The sequence below is a fragment of the Crotalus tigris genome, unplaced genomic scaffold, assembly GCF_016545835.1.
Source record: "Crotalus tigris isolate CLP2741 ecotype Arizona unplaced genomic scaffold, ASM1654583v1 scf7180000017551.9496454, whole genome shotgun sequence".
Taxonomy (NCBI): Eukaryota; Metazoa; Chordata; class Lepidosauria; order Squamata; family Viperidae; genus Crotalus; species Crotalus tigris.
The window spans coordinates 5,085,357-5,101,425 of NW_024096469.1; the positions used below are offsets into that span (position 1 = coordinate 5,085,357).

Consider the following 16,069-nt stretch of genomic DNA (forward strand, 5'->3'; position numbering starts at 1 on the left):
ACCCCCACCCCACCCCCCACGACGCTGCCTCGGTTTGCCTCTGGGCACCCAGAGTGCTACTTAAATCAAAACGTCCCTCTCCCCCCCCCCGACTCCCCATTTCCAGATCCGCTCTCTTTCCCCAGAGCTTGCCTCGGACTCCCGTTTCCATGGCTACCCCTCCCCGCGCCCTGCCCCGCCGCTCCGTTTCCATGGAAATTCTCTCCCGCGGCTACGCGGAGCAGGGGCTCTCCAGACCCACTCGCCCTCAGTGCGCACGCGCAGCCCGGCCTAGGCGCTCTCTTCCGCCCGGGCCTGGCATCAGCGAGTGAAGTCAGGGCCGGGATCTCCCCGGGCCCAGGTGAAGGAGTTGGGAGGGTGGGACAAAAAAAAAAAAAAAGGCAAAGCAAGGGAGGCGCTCTGATCGCCCGGTCCTCGGTGCCGACCCCGCTGCGGTGCTGAACTGACCCCGCACAGGTATTCGCTTCTGGGGCAGTGGGCCTAGCGCCTGGCTAGCTCCGTATCGGACTGGCAAATCGTAGGCGCCGGGGAGAGGAAGAAAGTCAGACTCCAGAGCTTCCTCCCTTCCCTTCTTTTCCCTTCTGGGCAGTGCTGGCATCCCATTTCCAAGGCTAGATTTCTTTTCTGGGGTCCGGTGGGCGAAGCTAAGGAGAGTCGTGCAGAGATAAAAGGGAGCAGCAGCACGCTTTCCTACACGGGAGAGTTCTCGTATTGGGAAGACCCCGAAGAGAGCGGGAGGATTGTTATGGGGGACCTGGGAGTCTTCGGGGCTTTGCACGATCAGGGGCTTGAGGGATGGTGTAATAATAATAATGTGATTAAACAGTGGCTGAAATGGTCCTCTGGGCTTTAAAGCAGTTCATGCAATCCAGTCTGCCTTAGAATGACAAGGCTGAGCACGAATTTTATCCCTGCTCAGTTACTAAAGTAATTTGCTCATGTGTAGCTAATGGGACACCATCCTCAGTCAGCTCAGCCTTTGTTCTAGCCTTTGTCTTTTTTTTACATATATATAGCATCACCAACCTATCCTTCCAATACCTGGGCCAGGGCTGGGCAAGAGGCAGCCATGACAAGGTGAGAAAGACGAAAATTGAATTTGTACTGGTACCAAATACATTAGTAGAATATATTATTACTTCTTTAGGACTTCCAGCTAGCTGTTCTTTCTTGGTGAAGGCAGACAAATTGTTTAGCTAGAGGTGTCCTGTGTAAGTTGTCTGATGGTGATGGATAATTGTTTGAATCTTGGATTGATTATTAACTTAGATTTGGTAATCCTGTATTCCCACAGCATATTGAAAATGAGAAAGTGACATGTAACTGACAGTCAAGAAAATAAATATGTTGCTTACACTGGTATTTTTTTCTTTGAAAAGACCTGAACATACTGAATGATTTTAACTTTTGGAACCTAACGCTTGAATTACGATTCCTATCAATCCAGAGCATTGGCCATATGGATTGATGGGAATTGTAATCAGATTTGAAGAAAAGTGGCTGAAGTTACAATGCTCTGCTTTTTAAATTTTGCCAAAGATCAGAATTTTGTCACCTATCTCCTTCTTTTCTAGCTCCCCTGTTTCCAGAGTAGTTTACAATGGCAAGAGAAACAGCAGTCCTCGCTCCCCAAGCAACAGCAGTGAGATCTTCACTCCTGCACATGAGGAGAATGTGCGCTTCATCTATGAAGGTGCCAAGGGGGAAGCATTTGCTGCATTTCCACTAGATCATGGCATATTATGCTGCCTTCTGTCATGTATATTACATATGTACCACATACCATTTAACAAGTACTGGTGTCATTTCTCCCCCATATCTATGTTTTTTTAAAACATAGGCATGAGTTAGTGGAAAAAATTTACTGAAAATGAGACTCTTTAAAAGTCAGAAACATTTATATGTGAATCTGATATTTGCAATTGACAGACCAGCACTGAAAGTTCTGTATATGAGGTCCTCCTCTAATTGCAAACAGTATGCTTTCTTGGTTTCTTAAATATTTCTTGTAGCGTAAAATCACTGTTAGTGTTTAGGTGGCAGATTCAGTCAAAGATCTTCCTTAGTCTGCATATGAAATATTTTCCTATCTTAATATTCTCCCTTTTCTGCAGCCTGGCAATCTGTGGAGCGGGATCTCCGCAGTCAAATGGTGGGTGGTGAACGGGTTCTTGTAGAGGAATATGTGGAGAAGGTACCAAATCCAAGTTTGAAGGGTGAGTTTTATACTGTCAGATACTTTCTTTTTCAGTTACAAACTTACTGACATCCAGTATAAAATACACATTTCTTTATGTGGGTATGCATTTAAAGATAAATCAGACGTTTCAAAGTGTTCTGTAAGTTCATTGCTTATACTATATAATTTCAGTATTTTGTGATATTAATTGGCTTCTACTTACTGGGTTTAATTTTGTGTGTGCTAGTTGTCTTTCAAATGTACATACAGATAGTTCAGAGTCATGATACTTTGGCATCTATCTTTTTCTGTTTCAACTAGCCCCTTCCATGCATTATATGCTCCATATTCTTTCAACTACAACTCAAAGTTTTTCTAGTAATTAACATTACTAGCATTAGCATTAGTAATGAGGCAAATGGATACATAAAACAACATCTTTTATATAATTGGTCCTAGACTTTGGAATTTCCTTCTGTCTTAACTTTGAACTTTGGCACATTGTTAACGATGATACTTGAAAATTAATTTGTCTCTTGCTGGTCATTGGTCATAGTTTCATATTATATAATCTAATATCTGGTCTCACTATTAGCTGGGTTGGATGTCTTAGTAATAGAATGGTGGAATATAAGTGTTTTTAAAAAATAACTTTTGGAGGAATAGTTTTGTGCAAATATGCTTATGCAAAAATTGGAGATTCTTTAAGATCTTAAAATCAATTTTTTGAATACAAGATGTTGATATTTCTTTTTCTAGCAATAAATAGACTGCTATATGCAAATATGTGAGCCCCTGGACAAAATATACTCTTTACGGAACTTGGAGATTGCCAGTTTACTTTTCCTTTTGACAAGGTCCTGCTGTCTTCCACTAAAAATGTATTCATGTATTGTGGTTTTCAATATTTTTCACCATCAGCAAAATACTGCATGAAGTTTCCAGGGGAATGGAGAGAACTCTATTTAAAAATATACACTATGATAACATAGTGACTCTTGTTAGGTCAAGAAAATTCTACCTAGAAATCAATCTAAACTGTGCAACTAGAAAATCTCTAACATAAGGCAAACAAAGTCATTACTAAAAGCTAACATGGGTTTTCAAAAACAGATCATGCCAGATAAATCTTATTGCATTCTTTGACCAAGTGACAAAATTAGTGGATCAGAGGAATGCTGTGGATATAATTTACTTGGACTTCAGTAAGGCATTTGATAAAGTAGATCACAACCTACTACTTGAAAAGATAGAAAAATATGTATTAGACAGCATCACCAACAGATAGATCCGTAGCTGGCTGACTGGCCGTACTCAGCATGTGGTCCTCAATGGAACCACATCTACATGGAGGGAAGTGTGTAGTGGGGTACCCCGGGGCTCTGTTCTGGGCCCAGTGCTCCAACATCTTCATCAACGATCTGGACGAGGGGATAGATGGGGAATTCACCAAATTTGCAGATGACACCAAGGAATAGCCAACACTCCAGAAGACAGGCTTAAGATACAGAAAGAACTGGACAGACTTGAACACTGGGCACTATCTAACAAAATGAAATTCAATGGTGAAAAAAGCAAGGTTCTACATTTAAGCAAGAAAAATCAAATGTACAGGTATAGTATAGGGGGTACCTTGCTCAATAATAGTAACTGTGAGAGGGATCTTGGAGTCCTAATGGACAATCACTTAAATATGAGCCAGCAGTGTGCTGCAGCTGCCAAAAAAGCCAACTCAGTGCTGGGTTGCATTAACAGAGGGATATAATCAATATCACATGAAGTGTTAATACCACTTTACAATGCCTTGGTAAGGCCACACTTGGAATACTGCAGCCAGTTTTGGTCACCGCAATGTAAAAAAGATGTTGAGACTCTAGAAAGAGCAACAAAGAGAAGAGCAACAAAGATGATTAAGGGACTGGAGGCTAAAACATATAAGGAACGGCTGCTGGAATTGGGTATGTCTAGTTTAATGAAGAGAAGGACGAGGGGAGACATGATAGTAGTGTTCCAATATCTCAGGGGCTGCCACAAAGAAGAGGGAATGAAGCTATTCTCCAAAGTGCCTGAAAGCAGGATAGGAAGCAACGGATGGAAACTAACCAAAGAAAGAAGCAAACCTAGAACTAAGGAGAAACTTCCTGACAGTTAGAACAATTAACCAGTGGAACAACCTGCCTCCAGAAGTGGTGAATGCTCCAACATTGGAAGTTTTTAAGAAGAGAGTGGACAGCCATTTGTCCAAAATGATATAGGGTTTCCTGCCTGAGAAGGGGGTTGGACTAAATGACCTCCAAGGTCCCTTCCAACATTATTATTATTACTATTATTATTATTATTATTATCATTATTAAAGTGAGCAAGATTAAATAGATATTTGAATGCATCTTTCAAATGCATATTTGAATTTATGCAATCATCAAATTCATAGAGGTTAGAATTAATGGCTATTAATCATAAACAAGAACAAATAACTGTATCTGTCTTGGAGTTTTTAGTTTAATCTCCTATACAGAGTAGAAAGTTAGACTTGATGGCCTAACTAGTCTTATCTAATACCCCAATATTATGATTCTAGTCCAACATTTTATTTATAGTAATGATCAAATGAATGCACTTAGGAAGTTCAGAGGAAAAGCATAAAGAATGGCATTTTTCTATATAAACTTTTACTGAACATTATTTTTTCTTGCTTATGATTAATAGCCATTAATTTTAACCTCTATGAATTTGATGATTGCATAAATTCAAATATGCATTTGAAAGACTGCATTTAACCTGGCTTAGTTTTACGTTATAAGATTTTTTAGTTGCACAGTTTAGATTATGATTCCTAGGTGGAAATTTCAATTCTTTAAATATATGGTTGGTTGCATTGTTGTGAAGATAGCTATGGATTCTTACACTGAATAGAACTTACAGTGTAGCATACAAATCTTTTAATTAGATGTCTCAGTTATCTATAGCCCATATTAGAATTTAAAGTATTATTAATTAGGTGATGGTGGGGAATTTAGCAATTTTCTTCTTGCTAAAGTCAGTAGGAATGTTGAAGAAATTAAGTTGGGGAATCTGGAGTTTTGTCCTAATTTTTTTCCCCTTTATTTATTTTTTTGACAGCATTCAAACCTGTTGACTTGAGCGACCTAAAGCGACGGAACACACAGGACTCTAAGAAATCCTAAAGTGACTTGGGCTGGCCCAGCCCCAGTGTTGGCATGTGGCCACTGGTACATGAATTTGATAACTTTGTGTTGGTTTCCTCCTTGGTCTGGATTGTGCCTGGGGCTGGCTCTGAATTTCCTAGGAAGGATTGGCTTTCTGCCTTTTCTTCTCAGCATTCCCTGGCCTGGGCTGTCTTTTCTTCATTCTAGAATTGAGCCCAGAAGTTCCTTTTCCTTAGTAAATGACATTTTAATCTGACGATAGCCGAGTGGCTAGCATGTGTCCTGTCTGTCTACATGTGAAATAAGACAGCAGCATTGGGAACCACCAGACCTAGACTCTCCCTAAAGTCCTCTCAAAACCCAGCTCTTCCTAGGGAAAATCTGAGAGGCTGATGGGAAAGAAGCAGCAGTGGTTGTGTAGTCTATTCTGCCAACACAAACCAGGAGATTTTAGACTGCTAATGCTTGAGCCTTTGTTTGACGAATGAAACAATATTGCTCAGCCCGTTGGTACAGTGATGAAGAAGAACTGAACAACAGACGCTTCAAGCCCAGGATAGTTTCCCAAGTGCAAACGTTTTGAGATGTACCTGGATAAATCTGACTGGTCTCCCTTACCATGTGGTGAAAAGATGCGCCAGATTCTGTGGTTTTTATACCTTGCTGACTAGCATCCCCAGCCGGGGGGGGGGGGAGGTGGCATTTCTGAGCTAGCCCCAGAGCCCAGCCCCCGTGCCCCAGCAGGGCTGGGGACAGCCTTAAGTGTGTGCTGTTCACCAGCAAGTGGCAGAAGTACCCATGCTTGTGTCTAGCCCAGGCATTGGTGTTGGGGATCCTACCTAAAATAGGTAGGAAAGGGCATGGTGGCTGTTTCTTTCCCTTTGTTATGTCCCCCTTTGAATTGTGTCTGTCTTTAAGGGGTGTTGTAAATAAAACTGTTTAGTCATTTTGACACTCTGTTATGTGAGCTTATCTTGCATTCTTAAAGTGGAATTCACTTAGTTGTCTACTTCTGTATTCTTTTTGTGGCCAATAATAAGCCTCTCCTGACCTAGTATTGCCTTTCTTGGAAGAAGGTGAATATCTTTTTTTTTCCTAGTTACTGTAGTGATAATATTTCTATTAGTCTTCCTAATCATTATTTTGTGTTGACCCTAGCTAGTGGCAAACAATGTCACTATTAGCTTGGTCTTCAGCTAACCAGCTCACCCTCACCTTGTTTGTTGCATCTTTGGTTCTGATGTAGCATACCCTGAAAGAATATTAAGCATCTTCTTCAAACTTCTATAGCTTGGATAAAGGAACCTAGCAAATATCTGTTTTGCAGGAAGTTCAGAAGTGTTTCCTGATGCTTCCAAAGTGGAAACAACTTTATTCTGTTCTGTTCTTCATATTTTGTATACCTGAGAATAGTGTTTATATCTTGAAATGAAAAAAGTGAGATTATTGAGAATCAAATGCTTATAGGTGCTAATGTGACGCAAAGGTTCTTACACAGAGAATATATTATTTCAGCAATGGGGTATTTCCTACCCCTTGGAATATGAAAATAATCCTCAATAATAGCAATTGGGACTGGCAGTCCTATCAAACAATGTGATCATAAAGTATGACATCACCAATTTATGACAGCAGTTGTGACAGTTTAGGTTGTCATTAACAAATTCTGCATGGTCATTACAGTAATTGCAAAATCACATGATAGCCATTTGTGACCGCCTGATGGCTTCCCTATTGACTTTGCTTGTCAGAATCTGGCAGTGATGATGACTATGGGATGCTACAATCATCATAATTGTGAGCTGGATGTCAAATGCCGAAACCACCATGACGTGACTAGGGACCTGCAGCAGCTGCAACTACGAGGACCAGTCATCTCAGTGCTGTGGTAACTTTGAAAGGTCGCTGAACAAGTAATCATTAAGCAAGGACTACAGTACCTGTATCATACTGGCTGAGTGTTCAAATTGAGGGATCTTAGCTGGCATTTTAAGAAGGGAGTGAATTGTGTACAAATTCTGTGGCTTAAAATCATACATGCTTTGCAGCAGAATGGTATAAACACATGCATAAGTTTTTGAGAAGACATTTTTTTAAAGCCTTGACAGTTACAAGCCAACATATTGTTGTCCTAAATGGAAGAAAGTTTCATTGTATAATCTCAATCCAGGGGACATTTTTGTTTTATCGATATTAGTAAAGTTTTTCCTTCGTCCCCAAACTGAATCAGATTATTAGAATAAGCTGGAGCTCTCATTTGTTTGCTATAGTGTAGATTTTTTCTGCTCACTCCATTTTCCTGTTGGTATCTTCCTAGGAAGTTTGATATTTTATTTAGTTTACTAAGCCTTTTATGTTTGCTTTACTTGGGCAATAATTGCCTTAGTCAAATAACAACGTAATGGGATGGATAAGAAACCTGAATATGTTTTACCAAGCAATAAATCTTACATATAAAAGCAGCATGAAGAATTCTAGATCAGAATGCCATACAGACGTTTGAAAACATGAATTGAAAACTCAATAGTAAATATGATCTCTATATAGGCCCTTGAAAATCAATTGGTGGTAATGGTTTTGCACTATTGGAGAGAGTATTATGTGGTGATTGCCATGTGCCTTCTTCCATCTCTTTCTTCAGAGATCTTTTAGACAGGATAGTTGTCAATAAAGGCCTTGGTGGAAAAGGGAGCAGCTCAACAGACTTCCGGAATGATCTTTCTATGCTCCCCTCTCCCTTCAAGGAGTCTTTTTCCAGGACATCATGTAATTATTTATCTGAAGTGAAATTTACATCTTACATTGAATCCAAATAGTGAATGTTCCAAGAACATAATACTGCTTGTATTATGTTATATCATACTGCAGCCTCTGATTTGAATAATTTTATGTGTGGAGCAGACTAGAATGGTGCAATTTTTGGGAAGTTTTCTAAAATTTAGGTTAAATCACAGTGGTGAGAAATCTAAAATCACACAAAAAAGGCTTTTGACTTTTCATAAGTGTTAGTTACGTGAATGGGTTCTGAATCTCTCAATCTGATTAGTGAAGTGAAATTTAACCAAGGACTGTTGAATTGTATGGAGATACCTGTACTATTTGCCTTAAAGAAAACCCTTAGCATTCGGAAGAAATTGTACAACAGAGAAAGAAGACTGCCTCAAAGTACTACAAACAACAGATATTTAAAATCATTGGTCCATGAGAGGAATCTGGACTGAAATTTTTCAAAGAGTATGATTACTTAGGAAGTTCTAATGTTTGCTTTCTGGACATTGAGTTCTGTAGTTTTTAACGGCTTGATTTGTCTTTGCATTTATGATTTTTTAAATTTTACATTCCCTTTCCTCCCTGACAAAAATGCTTGGATTCTCACATGGAATGACTTAATTCTGGGTTACAGATTACAGTCTGACTAGAAATGCTGCTGCAGACAATTCAGTGTGCCTTTATTAGGACAACAATTTTTAAGAAGGGTTGTATTTTCAGTGACTCTGAATAGTGTTGGCCCTACTCATTGATTTATTTTCACATAAGCCCGCATATTGGCAATGAACACTTGCTTTCTCCTTCATTTAAGCAGCTTGGATGTTCAGTAACTTTTCTTAGAACCTTAACTCCTGGATGTGAATGAGCCACTGAGTTGCATAATAGTGCCAACACTTTCTCTTTTTTTCTGCTTATACTGTGTTAGAGGAATGAGAGCCCTTAGTCTTTATAAACACTTAGTGTCTGTCTAGATAAGCATCTTTAGCAATATCGTATTGGCTGTTCTGACACAGGCTACAAGTGAAATTGCAACTAATTTTCCACATCTTACTGTTGTAGAACATTTGTTTTATATTCTTTCAGCCATTCATATTAACTGCTATTACATAGCTTTGTGGCTAGTAAAGATACGTACGTTTATCTCCCTGTATTCAATTACATTTCTACTACATTTGGAATTTAAAATACAAAAGATATTTGCAATAGTGGTGGATATCTGTAACTCGGGTGTAGGATGAGGGTGAAGGTTCGTTCTCCGAGCTTGTGGGTTGGTTTCTGAACATTTCGTTACAAGGCTAGGTAACATCTTCAGCAGAGTTTAGGGGATGTCCGTGTCAGTGTTCTGTTTGTAAGGGCTTCAGGTGCGGGTGTGTCAAGGGAGGGTCTTGTGATGGGTCAGGTATGAGTCATCACTGAGAGGCTTGATAAGAAAGATATTGCAAGTTTGCAGATGAGGAAAATGTTACTAGGCAGTATTAAAGTCAGCTGAGTTTTTAAATAATATTTTAATTAGCATTTTGATACTCAAATGTATGGGTTGTCTTTAAGTATAAATAATTAAAGTAGAAGGAGCCATTTTGGTGTAGTGGTTAAGGCATCAGAATAGGACACTGGGAGACTTGAGTTCCAATCTGCCTTAGGGTAGAAACCAACTGGGCTACCTGAAGCCAGTCACTCTCTAGGAGGTAGGAAATGGCAAATCGGTTCCAAAACTTAACCAAGAAAATTGCAGGGACTGCAGGAAAAAAATTGTAGGGAATGAAAAAAAAAACTGCAAGGGAAAAAAAAATCACTGTAGCCCACTCTGTACATTCATGGCCCACATAAATATAGAAATAAAATTAGGGTAGAGCAGATACACAGAGCTATCCCACCTTATTTTGTTACATACACTAAAAAGATAATGCCTCCAATGGCTATTGTGGAAAAGGGGATTGAACAAATTTTCAGAAGCTACGCTATGCATGTTTCCTGTGTTTTAAATACATGTCAAAGTGAGCAAGAATGAAACCTGACAGTGGTTGATCAAAATTTATGTGCATCTTTAAGTTTCAGCAATGGAAATCTTCCAACTCAAGCTGATTACAAGTGATTTTTATTTCAAAGTGTCTCACAAATTTATCTCAGAAAGCCACAAGTGGGCTGCTTCCATTAGAGTTACTAACCATTGGAAGTATTAACTTGATCCCTGTTGGATGTGTCACAGGCATTTTAATAGCACACATGAGACTGATTCTACCACTGGGCCTTAACAAAAACAAGTTCAACTTTCATATGGGACACTAATATACCTACGAGGTCTTCCCTAATAGGTAGTGTTCCAATTTAAGCCAAAGTAAAGTCTTCTTTGTGGAGCATATAACATATAGAAATATAATAGGGAGACCCGGGAGAAAAGGGGAAGTACACCTTGACATTTTTAACTGCTATACTGCAGTTATACTTTTTACAATCTCTTTTGCCTTGCAGCCCCCCAACTAGGGGCATTAAGCAGGCTCAAGTCGCAACTGCGAAACATTTACAAACCCAAATTTCTTTTTCTGACAAAGAGTTAAAGAATTAAATTGGGAGACTAAGATGGCCATTTCGAGCTCTGAAGAGAGCAGAATGAGCTCGAAATGGTCATCTTAGTCTCCCAATTCTTTAACTCTTTGTCAGAAAAAGAAATTTGGATATGTGTCTGTGTGTGTGTGTGTGTATGTATGTGTGTGTGTGTGTATGTATGTATGTATGTGTGTGTATATATATATAAAAAATGTTGGTTCTATGATTTTGCATATCTAGATCCCAAATCATCTGCTTTAGTTCAGCCAAGATTTTATCAAGTCCCAAAGCAGATAGTGCTGAAAAGGTAAGACTCCAATATTCCAAATTACTAGTCTTTGATTGGAGAAGAACCTGCCCTGTAAGGTGAGAAGAATTAAGGTAGTTCCCCAGTAGACTTGCTTCAGCCAATGATGAAGTTTTAATTAGGCCCTTAAGATTTGGAAGAATTTGGCTTGGATTGCTTCCAAACCTGAAGGCCTCTTATTAATACAAAAATGAGTAACATTTGCAGTGGTGGGGTTCAAATATGTGAACAACCGGTTCTCTGTGGATGCCGCTTTTGGAAGTCCATTCAGGTTATGGGCAACAAAAAATTAGCTACCGGTTCTGCTGAACTGGTGTGAACTAGCTGAATCCCACCACTGACTATATGGTGTCAAACCCAGAACTTTGGCTTTAAATAGTTTAAAAACTGATGAGACAATTGTTTCCAAATTGATCTGCAAATTTCAAGGGACAATTTTGAGGTTCTGCTCGAAGGCTTGTTTGAGTAGATCAGCAAGTAAAAGACTGAACATAAAGATGAGATATTTAAAGGAATTTACCTCCTCCATGAGTTTGCTGTTAATTGTCATTTTAACTGGGTTCTAATTGGAGAATAGCAGTACTTTTGTTTTGGAGTAATTTATTTTGAGGTGGTTACCTACAGAACTAAAATGATAAAGAGTTTTAAGTCCTCTTTAAAGGCTTACTTGTGTTACAGATTGGCTGGCTGCATCATCGGCAAAAAGAATGGGATGATGGGCATGGGAGAAAGGATGGAATTTTGACTTAGCAGACATTTCAATAATATTGTTAATGTAAATATTGAATAATAGTGTGGGGAGGATAGTTTTATTTTATGCTGTGGCTACTAAAAGGGAGTTCAGTTAAATCAGGGGTCTTCAAACTTGGCCATTTTATGACTTGTGGACTTCAACTCCCAGAATTCCTCAGCCAGCATACCTGGCTGAGGAATTCTGGGAGTTGAACTCCACAAGTCATAAAAGGGCCAAGTTTGAAGACCCCTGAGTTAAATCATCAAGAAATATTAACCATTCTTTACTTGAGTGGTTGTGCCTTGGTGTAATAGTATTATTAGCCTAAGAAGACAACTATCTGTTGTAATGCCTAATTTCCTCCAGAGTCATTCTCACTGAATAGAATCAAAGGCTGTCAAAAAATGCTTTAAATGGATTTAGTACATTCGCCCCCAGCCATTTTGGGAAGGTGATTGGCAGACCATATTTTTCACTTCTATAGCAAGCTTTTGAGGGCCGAGTTATAATTCCCTTTGAGAGAGAGAATTAATAAACCAAAGACTTAACAGTCTTGCTATCTGTATTTCCACAGAGCATTATGATAAAGTGTTATTTTCTATGTAGAATTGGATTTTGTGTGTTTTCCTCTGATTGCATTCTAGCTATGATATGCTAAGCTTCGTTACTTTTATCTCCAATGTATCAAACAGCTAATTTGGCTCTGCTAAGCAGCCAGCCTCAACTGCATGACCCATGGTGATGCAAGAAAACCAGTCATAAACATTTCATTGGCCTCTGGTGGTGGGTTATTTATTAAGTCTCCCATTCTGTAGAAATAAAAAAAAAACAATCTTAGCAGATAACATTCATCCTGAGATGACAGAGAAATGTTCGTTACCATCATCATCTTTAACAAGCCATAAGCCACATCCAGAGTATAAGTTGCTACCTTATGACATTTTGGGATGATTCCATTTTGGCTTAGTATCCCAAAAAATCAGACACACACCAGTAGGCATGTTGAGCCATGCACATGGTTGACTCTTAGGATCACTAATCAGAGGCTTTTCAACATCAAGTCCAAAATCACATATGCTAGCTCAGGTAAGAAGACTTTTGCATCAGAGGGAGCAATATACCTGCAGAATCCTAAACATATCCCAAATGCAAAGATTTCGAATCAGCACTCTGGTACACTGGAAATCTGAAGAGAAAGATGAAGTTCTTACTGATTATTGCAACCTTCCTCTCTCCACTCTTAAATCTTTGTCAATGTTATATAGAATTTACCAGACAGAATAGTGACTAAAACGCAGCTCCCTTGCCATCTCAATGGTCCCCTCATCCAAATTTAGATCATGGATGAATGAGATCTAATTTTGAACTTCCTGGGGTTTAGCAGCAGCATGACAAGGTCAAATTAATAAAACACACAGAAAAAAATGGGACAGAAAAGGGTAGAAGGTCTAAAGTGTCTGATCTCAGCTGGCACATTAATAGCAAAATGCATATTTTCACAAAGTGTGTACTGATACTTCCCAGCAGGGTTTTTTTTCTCATAGAACGCCCAGAATGGAGTTCCAGCACCTTTTTTGGATGGAACCTTGTAGGGTAGGCAAGGCCGGTTGTATGTCGTGCATGAGTTCCGGCACCTTTTTTTTTTTTTTTTTAGAAAAAAAGTATTGCTTTTCAGAGAAAAAACACCTAAAAAACACACAACTATTGTGCTACTGTGCGTTCCAGATTTCTGGATTGTTCTGATCCCCAAAAGGTAGGTTTTGCACATACTTACATCCTACCATTATCTTGCTGAAGGGCACAGGAAGTACACAAAAAATTGTGCTTAAGGTTAACCAATGAATTGACCATTTTTCAGTTATTTTTTTAAACAGACAGATAGCTCAGTTAGCCTTATGGATGCCTAGAGAGATACTCACAGACAGTAGATTAGTCACCCCACTTACTGCAGAAGGGATGTAGCCCCACCCCCGTCTTGTTTTATATTGTCTCATTGCATGCATGTATAGGATCATGGAGGTCATCCTAATAGCTCTAGCTGTCTTTACAAGGAGAGGTTTCTACATGATGCGATAACACAATCCTGTGAGGAAGCGTAAAACGCCTTCTTGGTATATGGGGCAATGGAGAGAGTGTAGGATTTAAAGGCTACCTCTATTAATACACTCAGATCTGTTTTCCTCCTTTGACCCCGAGGGCTTAATGCCATCTAAAGTAAAACTTGCTAGAGACATTATTCCTCTTTTTGCTTTGCCAAGACTAAACCCACTTACCTCTGAATCTTTAAAAGCCTTCCCAATTTTCCAATACGAACTGCATAGTTTGACTGTTTTCTCCCATGCATTTTAGCAATCTAAAACTTTACAGTGCACTGTTCTTCAATTTTGACAAAAAAATTATTCCTAAGTGAAAAGTTTTTTTTTAAAAAACTACTTATTATGAGATGTTTACCCAGATGACAAATATCTCTGCGTTTTTATTTTGCATACTGCATTGTTGTTGATATATTAATCAGTTGACTTGATATCCTGTCCTGTTACAGGAAATATTTCTTTTTTTTTTTAAAAAAAAAAAAAGGTGCCCTTTTTTCTTTTAAAGGATGTGGGAAATGAAAGTGGAAAAAAATATTTAAAAGAATGAAATTAAGAAAATAAACAAATGCTGCTGAAAAAAGAAGTTATGTAAACAAGGAGTAGATTTGTTTGACATGTTTAGGAATCTAAAAAGTTTTTTTTTTTACTGTCTCTATAATTGTCACCATGACTGAAGCTCTTTTTTTATTTATAACCTGCTTTTCCACCATGAGTCTAGGGCAGAATAGGCAGCACTTCCTTCTCCAATGATTTCTCCAAAAGCTTCCATGACTGGGAGTGAACTAAACCTGGGTCTCCCTGTTCTTAATTCAACATATTTAACCACTATACCAGGGGTAGTCAACCTTGGCTCTTTTATGACTCGTGGACTTCAACTCCCAGAATTCCTGAGCCAGCTGTGCTATACTATATTATATTGGCTCTCTTGATGACAGATTATATTACCAACTCACAATGTAACATTCCTGCCCTCCTAACAAAAACATATACTGTAATATGTTCTTAGAATTGTCCTTTCTACAAAAGAACTTGAAAGTGAACACTATTTTTAAATGGATCCAGGAAATGATAAGCCAAATGGCTGAATGTTTATCTGTTTATCTTCTAGATAAACTGGTGCAACAACACTATATTAAATTGCCAAGCCTTGAGCTTTAAGGACAACTCTGACTGAAAAATTAACATAACTCTCTGCGAGGGGAAAGCTTAACATGCTGGCTATTTAGTGATATGATAATGTCAACAAGCATACTTATAGGGTGATCTAATTACACATGATTAGAACTTTCAACAGCAGAGAGTAGGATACACACAGTGGGTTCCCTTAAGGATTTGTGTTTTGCAACTCTTCATCAATGTTCTGAAGTTAGAAATGAACATTGAGATGGCTACTCTTCATAATGTGGCACCAAACTGTTTTAAGGGTTAAAACAGAAATAACAAAGAACATTTATTGTGGGCTTTCCAAAGGCATCTGATTGAACTCTGTAGGAACAACAATCTGGACTATGTAAATCTGTTTTGGTCTAACAAGCTTATTTTAAATCAACATTCCAAAATAAGATGGGCTGGAGAAAATACATGCCCCTGTTGATAGGATAGGCCCTGTCTGCAGAGTGCCTTTTTCCGGAGCCAATTTTAGTGGAATAGCTGAACCCAAAGGGTGGGATGCTGGAAGGGTGCTGCCTTTTTTTTTTAGATACCCCTTCCTGTCTCTACCTTCTGCTTTGGGCAAATGCTTCAGTAGCTCCTGATGCCACCACTATCTTCCAAAGTGTGCCAATGTATTTGTGTGTCTGTGTCTTTGTGAGAGGGGACTTTTACAACCCTATGCTTTTGGGTTGTGGTGAAAAGATTAAAAATGGAAATAAATAAATACATGAAAATAAATAAAAGGACACCATTTTTGGCCACATAGCATGAAGGCATTGTTGAGAGGAATTCCCCCATTCAGGCTCTTCCAGCCAGGATTCTCACAGGTGGCGCAGAGGAGAACAAATAGGACGTGAAGCCAGCTACTGGAAAGAGAGGTTTAATCACAGAGATTAAAGCTGAGTGATAATTCAGCATGAATCCCCAGCTAGCTAGACAGAATGGTCCTCAAAGGTGAGTTCTTATACCCTTTCATGCTTTCCAAATTGTCATTTCTGATTTGTGAGTTTAAAATTTGTCTTTTCTGATTTGTTGGTCAGTGTTTATTGTTGGGTTAATTTCTTTATCAATTCTGTCTAAAAAAAAGTGTTAATCTTTGCTCCAGGAGGGATCTGGTGTGATTAT

General features: G+C 38.8%; 1 protein-coding gene across 6 annotated transcripts in view; it reads left to right on the forward strand.

Annotated features, from left to right (window-relative positions):
- Positions 1 to 254: 254 nt before the first annotated feature.
- Positions 255 to 16,069, forward strand: part of MCRIP1 (MAPK regulated corepressor interacting protein 1) — a 42,310-nt gene continuing 26,495 nt past the window's right edge. Inside the window, exons 1-6 of one of the 6 annotated variants that reach the window (XR_005556877.1) lie at positions 302 to 456; positions 1,017 to 1,077; positions 1,575 to 1,693; positions 2,115 to 2,216; positions 5,300 to 5,409; positions 7,098 to 7,247. Coding sequence is in view for 4 of the 6 variants with exons in the window: in XM_039344871.1 (XP_039200805.1) it covers positions 1,070 to 1,077; positions 1,575 to 1,693; positions 2,115 to 2,216; positions 5,300 to 5,364 (294 nt within the window). In the remaining 2 variants the exon portion in view is untranslated. Of the gene's footprint in view, positions 457 to 1,016; positions 1,078 to 1,574; positions 1,694 to 2,114; positions 2,217 to 5,299; positions 6,309 to 7,097; positions 9,887 to 12,516; positions 15,899 to 16,069 lie in introns of those variants that run through there. The other 5 variants (XM_039344863.1, XM_039344871.1, XR_005556878.1 and 2 more) reach the window with 5 other exon arrangements.